Here is a 13819-nt window from a genome sequence, read left to right as displayed (position 1 = left end):
CTGGGAAGTGCCAGGCACTGTGGTAGGTGCTGGGACAGCAGTCCTTCCCTCCAGAATTTGGCAGGGCAGTGAATGATGCAGACGGATAAACTCGGGGTATAATAAAGGATGCTACCTCTCAGAATACTGGAAAATGGCAATTCTCCCTGCATGAAAAGAGGTGCCACAAGTTAGATCTGGAAGGAGTAAGAGTTTCCAGGGAAGAAAGCAGAGAGGAGATTCCTGTAGGAGTTTGGTAGAGCCCAAAGGAGTTTCTCAACCTTTATCTTCAGAATCCATTGAGAAAAGTTTAAAAAAAGAAAACAAAAATAAATACAGATACTTGGTCTTCACTTGAAATGGGAATTTCTGAGGCAAAATCAGGTTCCTCTAAAGGCTGAGAAGTGTAGATCTGTTGAGATCAGAGAGTACCTGGCAGAGAAAAGTTACAAAAGACCTGATAAGACCAAACAAAGGAACCTGGATTCTGGAACTTATCCTTTGAGTGGTCAACAACCATTGAAAGCTCTCATTAAAAATTAAAATAATACAAAATTAAAATAAGCGAGAATACTTAGTGATGAGTTAGCACCCAGATCCACACTCAAAACCAGTAAGAGTCTTAGCATGAGGAATATGTGTGAGCTAAGCCCTGGAAGATGGAAAGATGTAAGACCCCATCGGTGTCTGCCCACCAAGCCCACAGACTGGTGACTCCTGCCAGACCTCAGATTACCAGACGGTGGCCAGCTATTCTAAAACTTGTCTCCTGGTTTTGTCAAAAAGCAAATTACCAGAGATTTCAAAAATGAAGTGATTTCATTTTTTTTTCTTTATGTTTTAACTTGAATTGCCATTCTATCATGAACCATTTTTTCAAAGTTTTGTTTTGTTTTGTTTTGTTTTGCTTTGCTTTTTTGCTTTTCACTTTCAGGGTTCTTTTCAAAATGTATGGTTCAGTGGTATTAGCCCTACCAATTAAGTTGATGTACAAACAGAGACAAATGGGCCAAATGTTGTTTAATACTCTTTATGTTAATTATATCTAGAGTCTCCAAGTATAATACGAAGCTGTCCCCTTTTCTTTTAGATGTGTAGTGTGGAAGAACCAACACACAAATGGCAAAATCCTCCTTAGATTAACTACATTAATGATAGTTAATGCATTTCTAGAACTTCTCTGGAACTGTTACAACCCATTACAGTCAAAATATTGGTTTATGAAAAATTAATAAAGCCAGTGGAAATTGGAATCCAGCATCTGCATTAGCTATTTACACCAAAAGAATCAGCCAGAATTAATTATGCCGCATGCTACATTCTAATGAGTTTTTCATTAAACTGTATACCATTATGGTAACTAAACAAGGATTATTCAAAGAATAATGCCAACGGCTGTTATTTTTTTGAGAGATTAAATTAGTTAATGGGTTATACATTTAAATCTGACACAGAGGTTAAGTGATGTACATTCATCACTGCATTAAACCCAGTATCATTTTTAAAAACATGAACGCCCCAACATCACCAATATTTCCCCTGGGGGAGAAATATAAGTCTATTTGTATGTTTCTAGTGTTTGTTTAATATACATGTGGTATTGCAAAGACTGAAGCCCTCTGTGTTATTTCTCTGTCATTTTCGAGAACAATTTCCATCAGGTGAAATAATCTATTTATTTTCAGCCTATGGGGTGTGTGTGTGTGTGTGTGTGTGTGTGTTGGTGGTGTGGGAGGCATATTTAAACAAGTGTGTCTGATTACTCTTTGAGAGACTCAAAGTTGAAGTGTAGAATTTTCTACTCTCACCAAAGAATGAGGTCAGGACTTTAAACCTAATCTAGGGAAGGAGGGAAACTCAACATGAATCTGTACAAGGCGGGACGGTATAGCTCAAGTGGTAGAGTGCGTGCTTAGCATGGAGTTCAATCCCCAGTTCCTCCATATAAATAAATAAATCTAATTACCTCCCACCCCCTCCAAAAAATTGCTTAAAAAAAAAGGTGAATCTGTACAGCCATCCCACGAATATATCCCGTCCCTCCTAAAATATAGTTCTGTAACAGTAAGTGAAATATAAGCGGAGGCCACTAGGCAAGGCTTTCTAGAAGGCTTTTTGGTCTCTTGTAGCATCTTAGAGGTTCTTGCCCCTGGAAGAGGAGAGACAGAGAGTGAGGAATCCCATCTGGGCTCTTTGCAGAGATTTGTCAATTTCACTGCTTTCAGCCGAAGCACAATTTCTAATTTGTTTTTTCTCCTGAGCAGAGATTGCACACTAAAATAACTTGAGGAGCAGGCTGTGAGATCAGTAAGTGAAATGTGCAAATTGGAAAGGACATGTCTCAATTATAGGAGGAGTAGCTTCTCCCCATCACTCTGAGTGGCCCTGCCAGACAAGAATACTAGCCCCAACCCCTGTGGCCCCATCCCTGACTCCTCAAGAGAAGCCAGACATCTGTCTTGTAAGGTTAAACCTCCCAAATTTAAGTGTTTGCAATTATTTCCCAATCTTAAGATGTTTTCCATTAATTCTGTTATGTTTAGCATTATGTTAGTGGCCAAACAAAACTGTAGTTGTCAATTTGCTACTCTTTTCTTTAATAAAAAAAAGCAAAATAAGTCCCCCAAAAGGGCCATATTTTGAGATTCCAAATAATAATAATCATTTTGTCCCTGTTTACAGATGTGAAAACCGAGGCTCAAGGATGTTAAATGAGGAGGTCAAAGAAACTTACAGTCAGTGAGGCTAGAAAACCAAACTAAGTTTAAAAGTTTCCAAAGCCCATGCTTTTTCAGCCACGAAGTTACAGCTTAAGGGTTCACTATTTCTCCTCTGTGTTTCCTTCCTCCGTGTCCTATTTCTATCTTGCAAGTGGGATTTTCTTATCTGCAGAAGCTACATCCTGCCCAGAGGCTTCCCTGGTTGGATTTAAAACCCTATTGCAGATTCTGAAAGGTGATCAGGAGCTTCTAACATCTTTTCGCCTGGAAGAATCAGGTGTTTTTATCCAGAAGATGACTGCAGCATCTTTAGACATGGCTTTGTTGAAATGCAGATGGTGGAACATTTATCAGTCCAAGGTTGGAGAGGATGTTTAATCAACTCAGAACCAAGTATCATCATTGATAATGTTCATGAGAGCCTAAGCTTTGGAGTCATGCAAAGCTGGCTCAAATTTCAGTTTATCTCTCTCTCTCTCTCTCTTTTTTTTTTTTTTCTCTGAAACTTAGTTTCCTTGCAAGTTTAATAAGAAAAAATATTATAAGGCATGTAAAGCGTATTTGGTCCAGGTCCAGAAACTCAGTGGCATCTTAATGGCCACTCTTATTAAATACTGGCTGGGCTTGAGGATGGCTATGTAGTCCTTGGCATTTCACTGTTGTTAGCAGCCCAGACATCCCTTGGGAGCTTATAAGAAATGCAGAATCTCAGGCCCCATCTCAGACCCACTAGATAAGAATCTGTATTTTAAAAAGGCCTCCCCCAACCCCATTGATTCAGTGCATATTAACATCTGAGAAGCAAGGCTCTAGAGTGGCCCTTATCAATATATTGACACCCAGAACCCTGAATGCCAAATACCTTAGGAGATAAAATTTATTTTCATTGTTTTTGTTATAGTGGAAATGTTAGTTTCCCACAAATACCTCATGGGGCCATTTTTTTCTCCTCGTTCCATTGTCTTAAACAACAATGAATTAAAAAGAAATTTTTGGCAAGTATTGAAAAAAAAACCACATCTTCAGATTGTTTTGGGATGTTCATTTTAACGAAACTGAACTAAAATTAAATTTGGGGCGAGTACTGATAAAATGATGCCTTCTGAAACTTTCAGTGACAGCCTCCTGGGGAGGGTCTGGTGCTGTCCTCAGAGGTGCTTATTAGCAGTTTTGTTCCAAACAGAAAGCAGGCATTAGACTAGGGGTCCCCAGGTGTATTCTGTGAAGGTCCAGATAGCAAATATTATGGTCTTGGTGGACCCTGAGTTCTCTGTTCCAGTTGCTTGGCTCTGTGGTTGTAACATAACACAGCCATGAATAGGACGTGAGTGACTGAGTACGGCTGTGTCCCAGTAAACCTTTATTGACGGAGACTGAAATTTGACTTTTATATAATTTTCACTTGTCACCAAATATTATTCTCCTATTGATTTTTTTTCTCAGTCATATAAAAATGTAATCATTCCTAGCTCATGGCCATACAAAAAGGGTGATAGGCTGGATTTGGCCGGAACACCAGTTTGCCTACACCTAATTTAGAAGGATAACCTTAAATCCATGGCTTCAGAAATCTGGTTGGTTTAATTTGCTTTCAGCACCACAAAATTTTCTGTCTGTGTGACCTTGGACAAGATCCTAAAACTCTGTGTCTCAGTATCCTTTTCTGTTAAATGGGTATAATAATGGTACCTGTCTTATAGGGTTAAGAGTAGGGGATAATCCAAATCTAACATTGAGTGGGTTTGCCTGGTGCTTAGCAGGTCTTCAGTAAGCAGTTTTTGGAGCTGTTACTGTAACATTTGAGGATATGGATACAGTATGTTTATCCTCGTATTGAGTCAATCAAATATTTTCTCTAAAAGCTTCTATTAGCCTAAATTTTGGAGGCAGTAAATGACAGTCAAGTGAGTCATTACATTTTTAAACAATAAAGAATCAGGGAGGAAGCTGTACAGATTCAATGTACTATCCTTGCAGCTTCTATTCTGCAGTTATGTCAGAATAAAAAGTGAAAAGAAAAAAAAATGATGTGCTTCCAAATATTAGAAAAATCAAAACGTACCAAATAAATTGGAATGAGGGATTATTTACACTATAGACAGATTCACTCCAGGGCTCCTTCAAATATGGAAATCCCCTGGCACAATTAAAACATGATTTGATTTATACGAATTAAATATACATGCAACATTTTCTGCAGCGTCTGTGCCTAAGTGGAAATACCTCTGTACTTAAAACGCTACCGTAACCCTTCAGAGAAGCTCATCTTTCAGGCATGTATAAAAGCTTTAGGTATTAGCTGTGAAAATATTCTTACATGGATTAGCTCAATACTAGTCTATGTTCAAAAATGCGTAACTGGAAAAGTCAAAGTCGTCCACAGCCCATCGGGGCTTTGGATAAATTTGTCAATCGGAAGCAGCCAGCCTCCACTGGCAGGGACCACATGGCAACCTCCCAGGCCTCTAAGTAGAACAGGAGTTTGATCCTTGTATGACGTTTCATGGGGGGTGGTCCTCACGATAGTTCTTCACTGATCCTCAAGGCAGGGTTCAGGATAAGGCCAGTGAGTATATTGCTCTGCTGGGGCTCCCATGAAAAAATTCCGCAGTCCGGGTATGTCCAACAACACAAATTTATTTCCTTCAAGTACTGGAAGCTGGGAGTCTGAGGTGGAGTTGTTGGTGGGGTTGATTTCATCTGAGACCTCTCTGCCTGATTTGTAGCTGGTGGTCTTCTTGTGTCTTCACATAGTCTTCCCTCTGGGTCTGTGTCCTAATGTACCCTTCTTATGAGGACATCAGTCATAGGGAATTAGCTTCTCCCCTAATTTTAACTAAATGACCTTTTTAAAGATGCTGTCTCCAAAGGCAGTGACATCCCGAGGTACTCGGGGTTACGACTTCGATGTGTGAATTTTGAGAGGGGGCATCATTCAACCCAGCGCAGTGGAGCAGGGATGAATGTGTCCTCTTCTGGACGGGAAACCAAGGGTGACCTCTCTAGGATTATGTAACTGGTGTTTTGTGTGTCTTCTTCCCCAGCCTGCCTCCAGGGAATTGGGCAGACTGGCTAGGACTAGAAGTGAGTTACTCTTTTTTTGTTTGAAATGCTCCAAAGCAAAGGCAAAATTAGTGCAATGTACCAAATGGTAAAAATAAAAAGTAAAGAAATTCTACCTCTTTGCCCGCAGACGTATTCAGACGAGCTATATTTAGCCATTTTCACTTTTCTCCTGAGTATGTGGAGATGACCTAAGACCTGGTTGATGCCAAGCGCATCTTGGAATCCGCAGAACAGCAGATTCGTCCGGGTTGCTGATGAAAGTTCAGATTTCTGATCGGCTAAGTCACACTTCTCAGGGGTAGGGCCTTGGAAGGCATACACATCCAATTCTCCCCAGGAGGTTCTTTTTTTTCTTTTTAATTGAATTATGTAGTCAGTTCACAATGTGTCAATTTCTGGTGTACAGCAGAATGTTTCTGTCTACATACACATCCATACATTCATTTTCATATACTTTTTCGTTGTAGGTTATTGTAAGATATTGACTATGATTCCCTGTGCTATACACAAAAAAAACATGCTTATCTATTTTATATATAGTAGCTAATATCCCAGGTGGTTTCTGTAGGCTTTGAAGAATCTCTGATTTCAGGAAGGGAAGAATTTATGGCTGATGAGGTTTGGGAAACTGGCTCTTCTGCAGAGTTTTGCAAAGTGCGGTCCCCAGACAGCAGGAGACCTTATTAAAAATGCAAGTTCTCAGGCTCCACCCCAGACCTGTGGGGTCAGGAACACTGGGAATGGGGCCCAGTGTTAACCAGCCCTCCAGGGGATGCTGGTGATGCAGGTGGTTGTGAGAACCAATGGCGTCGGAGGACCCTGGGTGATGGCCACCCCCTTTCCTAAAGTACTGCTCCTGCAAGAAGGACGTCTGTGGGTTTCTGTTTTGTTCTTTCATTTATAACCAACATTTTCCTACTTTAATTCCAATTAAAAATAAAAAGCTTTAAAAATCATTCAGCAACGATGGAAGCAGGGAGACGTCATTCACCGAGTGAGCAAAGGTCGAGGAACCCTGGTAGCTTGTTCTTCACTTTATTTGCCTCTGACTGATGCTAACTAAGGCTTTTCTGTAAATGACACCCTTGTTCTGTACCTCCTTTTTCTATTAAAAAGGACTAATACTATCTGCCTCTTATTATTAGAGAGGGACCAATGCCGTGTAAACACTCCTTGGTAAATATTGAATAAAAGTTTCTTTTTTATATGAAATCAAAATATTATTTCCGGGAGTGATGACTATAACTATTGAACATTTTTCAGTTATGAGTGCAATACAAAGTCGAAATATGGAATAAGTATTTTGCCAGAGTCTAACAGTCACATCTAATAAAAATTGTTCCAAAATTACTTTGAAATTGTATTTATCTCAGCAAGCAAAGTAACTAATCATGTGGGCTACGGCTTACGGCTGATATTCAGAATTATTTCTTTGTTCTTTTTCTTGTGTATGTATTTGCTCTCGAATACGTGAGTACTAAGCATTGCCTTTTTGTAAAGCATATGGGGTCCAGCAGGTGTGCCCCAGAACCTGCACAGAGGGCACAGAGTAGGTCACAGTGGCCGCCTGCTGAATGAGTGCGAGGACTCACAGCCCCACCTTTCCCTAGCATCGCCCTGGAGGCAGGAAGGCAGCTCCGGAATGACCCCCTGCACTCACTCACCATTTGCCTGTGGGGTTTTTTCCCCCATAGCTCTCTTTCCAGAGTTATGAAGTGCCAGGAAGGGGGAAATCTCTGCCCCCCATCCCTTCTGAGTTCTTGTGGCTGGTCTAATAATAAAATTGATGCAAGAGGGACCAACAGGAGAAAAAGAAACAAATTTTTCTATGTGGGCACAGAAATCTCATAGAAACGGGACCTAAGAAGTGCAGCTTTGATACTTTTTAGACAAAGAAGTAATAGATGTGTGAGGAATTGACAGAAAAAAATTCAAGTGTGGGGCCGCAGAATTACTAAAGAATCTAAACAGGGTGATGGCTTGGGGGAGTACATTAAAGAAGACACAGGATTTGTATATAGAGGCTTCTTGGTCTGAATTCCCTGTCTCTGATGGTGGGCATCTTTCTAGCTTGAGATGCTGGGTGTGGACCCTTCACGTGAGAGATTTACTTCCTGCTTTAAGGGAGACAGAGAGGAGGGTCAGAGTATCTCTCTGCCATCAGCTCTGTCTAAAGTAATTTTAACTCAGAATAATCAGTCTGCCACTGGGGCACATCTGGAGGTGGCCTGCCCTGGGTGCCCACAAAGCCCAGGTGCCGTCAGGAAAGCAAGGCTCCAGCACAGATCTCTGCTTTCAAGTGACTCTGGACTAGCACATGGTAGATGTCCGTGGAGGAACAGAGACCACATGACACACACACACCCCCTCACACAGCAGGTGCTCCTGAGTTCCCATTGGCTCTTAGATATTTTATAAAGTCTTTTTGTTATTCTTTGTGATTTTGTTTTTTGTTTTGTTTTGTTTTGTTTTGTTTGCATTTCAACAGAGATAAGAGCATCCTTCTCCAAATCTCCTCGCCCATCTTCATCTTGGAACTGATGAAGTGAGTCAGTCACTCCCAGTTGCTAGGTGGTTGGAATGTTTCTCTGACATTTTTTTTTTTTAATTTAGGAATTACAGTAAGGGCCTCGGCATTCACACTGGGCAGTTTTGGAGCTCTGCCTTTTGGATGCTAAAATGGAAGAGCGGACCTTGCAAAGCAGCCTTTCTTTTTTCCCTTCCCCTCTAACATTCTAATTTTATTTCTTGAATGTGTTACAGGGCTGCCTACCAGAATCCCTTCCTGTAGCTTTTCTCCTCAGTTGCTTCCTGCCTCTTAGCTTAGGTCCCTGGACCCACGGGGATGAGTAAGACATGATTCCCCATCTCTTGGAGTTCATTGCATCCATAAGGAAGACGCTGGTTAAATAGACCATTGCAGCACAGTCTCAGAAAGCAGAGGAGGAAAACTGAAACTGGCCAGGTGGAGGTAAATAGATCCGGTTTCTAGGAGGAGAAGCCAGAGCCGAGGCCCCTAGACAATTCTAGAGGGAGGAAAAGGGCCTCCGGGGAGAAGAACCAGCCTGAGCAAAAGCCTGGAGGTGTGAAACTGCACCTTGTTCCAGTTGACTTGAGTCCAATTTTCTCACCTATATGTTGGCAGTGGAGTGAAAAGTGGAGACACTTTCTCCTTTCTGTCTGTGGTAGGGAGCACCCCTGCCGGGCTTCTCCCTGCCCCCTAGGGGCCAGGAATGGGCCCCTGCGGTGTGGGGAGTCCCCAGGTGAGGAGGAAGGGTGCGGCTGCCCCGTCTGCAACATGGACCCCGGCTCACCCTCTCCCGAGGGAGGCTCCAAATCCTGCCTGAGCGCGACCCCGCGGGTCCACCTCTTGCCAGAATTGAGGATGCTGAGGAACATGGTGCCCTGAGTAATGAGTGAGCGTGACAGGCTTGGGAAAGGCTCTGATGGCCCTGAGATCACCGCCTGTCACAGGCAGCCCCGTCCCTGCCAGCTGCACATAGAGTCATCAACGTCCCAGGAAATGGATGACCGGGCTGCCCAGGTTTCAGTCAGACTGGATGAGCCAACCGTCAAAGAACTAGAAAAGAGGAGGACTCAAAACCATCTGTGGACTGCAGATGTGCAGATTCCCAGCTATAAACAGGGAGGGTTTATAACCTCTCGAAGGGGCAGAAAGGTTGCCTGGGGAAAGCACTCTTATTAGCAAAGAAAGTAGAAATGAAGAGGTCTTTGAAAACATAATAATTCAATCATATTCATTAACCCCTCTAAGGGCCAGGCATTTTGCTAGGGGCTGGGGAAAAAGAGATGTGAGTATGACTTGGCTCTCATCCTGGAGGATTCTAGCTGAGACCAATATGAAAATTTAAAGTTGCAATATAGCATAGCCAAGAATCTACTAGGGAGTTTTATTTTTTTAAGTGTGATAGAAGCATAGAAGATGGAATAATTAATTAAGTCCTGGGGACTGGGAAGAGAGGAGGTGACTTTTAAAGGATGCAGAAGGGTTGGGGTAGGGGAGAGCCATTTTTCAATTGAACCACATGTAATTGCCAGTGTTCAACCCTACTTGACATAAGAAAGATCAGTTTCATACGGTTTAACCAAGCAATAAGAGCAGGAATAGGACAGAGGTTTCATCCTGTCCACCAACACTGATCCAATAATCGTATTCATAATAATAATAATAATAAATAATTAAAGATAATAATAATATAATATAGTAATAATAGTAACTGCCTAGAAACTGTGTTAAGAATGATCCTGAGGATTCCAGGCTAATAGGAAGGGATACTCTTGGAACTAATGAATGGCTTCGCCTGGCTAAAAATGGGTAGATAGTGGTATAAATTGAGAGTAGTCACCATCCTTAAATTTTAAGGAGCTTTAAAGCAAAGGCACGGAAGTCCGAGAAGTACAGGATCTTGCCGTGGTTATAGACAGTTCATGGTAGTCGGAGGTAGACGGTCTACGCTGAGGGGCTCGGGAGACTCACGTGAAATCTCCGTCAATGCTGTATCGCAAAGTGCCTTGAATGACCATGTAAAGACTCCTCACATTGCTGCCTGTTCCTTGTTATCTATTTGACTTACTTTTTCAACAAACACACATCACTTGCCCCCACCCAAAAAAATGCACAGAGGTCACAGTGTTCCTCTTTGCTGCTTTGGTTTTGTTTAATTCAAAGCTTTCTTGTAAGAAAAGGTCACAGAGTACTAAGAGAACATACAATAAGTACTTTGGAAATTAAATTGGAGGATGTTTTTAGGTAAAATAAAAACCAAGTCCTGTGATAGTACAGATTTTATTTTACAAAGGTCAAAACCATTGCATAAAGTAATTTTTTTTCTCTTTCTTTCTTTCTTTCTTTTTTTTTTTTTTTTTTTTTTTTTTTTGCTACTAAGAGGCCATCCAAAGGAGTTATTTCAGTTGAGTTTCTCAGGATCCACAGTGTAAGAAAATTAGGAAGGCTTCATTATGCCCTTCCAAGATTTAGCTTTCTAGAGAAAATCTGTATTATGTCGTAGTGGGATTCACTAAATTACAGAGTAGTATTTAAAATTGACCCTAAGGTTTTAACTGCTGAAATGCCTTTCTGGGTATGTTTTGGCTACAATTATATTATTTTTCTGTGGAAACCTAGGCACCCCCAAGAAACTTCAGATCTCACTTTTAATGTGATTTTTAACCAGGGAGCTTCCTTATGATGGGCCGCCCCCTCCCCCTTCCCCAAAAGATTCTGATTTGGTAGCGCTCTGTATATCCTGTAGAAATAGTAGCATCTCTCTGAGATTTCTAGCACCGAGCACAAGCTTGTAAGTGACCCCTGCAAAGTCAGAATGAACTTCCCTGATAAAGCAGATCAGGAGTTAGGACATGTCTTTCCTGGTGGGCGTTCTGCCTCCTGTGGGTTGATTTTAGACCCCACGCCCCATGATCTGGTGTCCCCTTTGTTTGCTCTGGACCCTCATGTTATGAGAGTTTCCTGCCAGAATGGAAAAAAACCTACCGAGGAAAAATTAGACCATATGAAGTGTCGTCTCACGTGTTGTGATAAACTCTGTTCAAATAAAGTAGAAAGAAGAAGAACTACCAGTTTAGCAAAGGTTGATCATGACTCAGGTCCACCCAGACTCTGTATATTTACTACTGGAGAGGGTTCGTTAATTGCACTCTCATATCCAGGCTTTTGTGGGAGGAGAGGATGGAAGGGGGTGCTCTTCTCCACTGATAAGCACGGGACACCAGGTTTAATGTGAGAAGGATTCGGGGACATTCCTTCAGATAGAACTTCTGTCCACTGGCTAGTTCGCCTTGTCAAAGTTTGGATGGAGTTGACCTCATGATGGGGGAAGGAGAGATGGCTTAGGGATTGCGATAGTCTTTCTTTTACCTGGACGTAATGTACCAAGTCTAGAGAAACACAGGGAACAGAGGGTAGAATTTGGGGGAAATGTCTCAGGCCTCCTCAGGCAACCCCTGTGTTTTGGTTTGATACCTGCAAGACAGTGGTGACCTCCTTTGGAACTGTGTCTGGTTTTGTAGCTCAGGAAGGATTATCGTCTCTTAATGCCACGCCTTGTCAGTCCCTCTCTACTTGGCAAACCCCTCCCTCACTCTGGACGTTTTAACGGCATTTTGTTGACATTGGGAAAGATATCAAAAGATTGTAGAACCCCTCCCTAGGGCAAGTCTCCAGGGATCTAGGTGAGCTGACTGGAAGGCAGGGCTGCTTCTCCAGGGAGATTGCTTCCCAGTGGTGGTGATGACAGGAAGATACAGAGACAAATGGAGGTTGTCCTTGCCCAGCTAGGGAGGGGACCGAAACCGCAGGAAGCTATTTCCATCATCAGTAATGGCCCCCTCAGAAGTCTCTCTCATTCTTTCCCAAGTCTTTGAGTTTCAGCCTCGCAGCAGCAGGAGAGCAGAATTGACACCCTGAAGATTCCTGAGGCTGGTCGTCCTTGGAGGGGGTGGTGGTGGTTCACAATATGTCACAGATTGAGGTGAGAGCTCAGGAGTCCACCGCTCTTCCCCGCTGTAAAATTCCACTTTGCAAGGAGAAGCCCAACGCCCTTTGCTTTAGGTCAGGCGGAGGCCCGTCATCACTGCAGTGCAGCCCGGGTCCGCGGCCTTAGTGAAGCAGCCTCTCCTGCTGGAAGGCAGAGAGATTTAGGGAAGAAACGGGAAATGCAGAGTCAAAGGTGGTCTCACCCGAGCCCAGCCTGGGTCCAGGACGAGGCACAGGGGTGGCAAAGTTGCATTTCTTTCTTCCCTGCTTTACTTCCATTCTTCCCCTGAAGAACTGCTTCAGAAAAACTAAAGTAGAGGCAAAGAAAACTTTTCTCTAAATCTATTAGTGTGTGTGCTTACCATTTATTCAGTGATTATTACATGCCAGCCCCTGTGCTGGGCGCATCTCCAGTTATACGATTCCTAACCCTTCCAGGAGGTAGGTATATTCACCCCTGTTTTCCAGATGGGAATCCCAAGGCACAGAGAGGTATAGTGACTTACCAAGATCACACAGCTAAGTCCTATCTGAGTCAACTCCCTCTGATATTTCTAAAGCTCTATTTTGAGTATGTCACACAGCCTCCATTTCTGATCAGAAATCAGACCCCTCTGCTCAAACCCCACTTGCAAAGGCATGCCATGCCTGGTGGGCGGGGCGGGTGGGTTTCCACTGATTCCCTTCGTCTAAGGCTGGGGGCTTCCGTGGGTGTGCCCAGTCTGCGCTCAAGGGATGTGGCTGTGCTTTCGTTTCTCTGCCTTTCTCCTGTGCGTTGCCGTGATCTCACAGGTGTAGCGCGCCTGTTCCCGAACCAGATACCATCTATCTCTCTCTCTCTCGTAGGCACGGTGCTGTTGTGCCAGGCAAACCAGGAGGGATCTTCCATGTACAGTGCCCCCAGTTCACTTGTATATACTTCCGCAAGTAAGCCCGCTGTTGTGGCTCTTTTTGTTTTGTGACATAAATCTGAGTCCAATCACCTTCCCTGCCATGTAAGTTCTCGCTCCCTCCCCCTGCACACCCCCACCCCTCCCTTGTGGCTCTCTGCGAGGTGAAGTTGATTCTCATACGCATGTCTCTGTTTCCCCTGTTGCCTTAGCATCTAACCCCTCTGCTCATCATGTCTGAATCCTCACCTCCCGGATGTCCCAGCCATTCTCTGTGAGACCTTTGTCAGGAGTGGGTCCAACGGACGGGAGATGGGGTGTGGGGTTGGGGGCAGGGAGATGGGAGAGGGGGATATCGCTCATTGCCTGCCTTCTGCCACAGCTTTGCAAATGAATATGAAAATAATTTGAATAAAATATGCCGGCCATCCAAGTGGCCCCCTACACTGGCAAACGGTGCTTGGCCAGCGCTCCTGAGCAGTTTACTCATTATGGGAACTATTACTGCCTGTGGCCAGTGACTTGTTTGCAAGGCTGTGTTATCTTTGTGATTCCACTGAGGAGGAGGAAATGAGAGAAAAATGTGGTTCTCTGCATTTAACGGGGGAGCAGGGGGAAGGGAAATAATAATAAAAAAGGACTTTGATAGA

At 43.2% G+C, this 13819-nt stretch overlaps 1 protein-coding gene across 20 annotated transcripts in view; it reads left to right on the top strand.

Annotated features, from left to right (window-relative positions):
* Positions 1 to 13819, top strand: part of RBFOX1 (RNA binding fox-1 homolog 1) — a 1985071-nt gene that overhangs the window by 1892591 nt on the left and 78661 nt on the right. For all 20 annotated transcript variants that reach the window (XM_064478203.1, XM_031433195.2, XM_064478211.1 and 17 more), the window contains one exon: positions 13126 to 13206. In XM_064478203.1, coding sequence (XP_064334273.1) covers positions 13126 to 13206 — 81 coding nt within the window. The remainder of the gene's footprint in view (positions 1 to 13125; positions 13207 to 13819) is intronic.

The sequence above is a fragment of the Camelus dromedarius genome, chromosome 24 (assembly GCF_036321535.1).
Source record: "Camelus dromedarius isolate mCamDro1 chromosome 24, mCamDro1.pat, whole genome shotgun sequence".
NCBI lineage: Eukaryota > Metazoa > Chordata > Mammalia > Artiodactyla > Camelidae > Camelus > Camelus dromedarius.
Note: the sequence above shows the minus strand (reverse complement) of the source record. Positions and strands in the feature narration are given on the sequence as shown.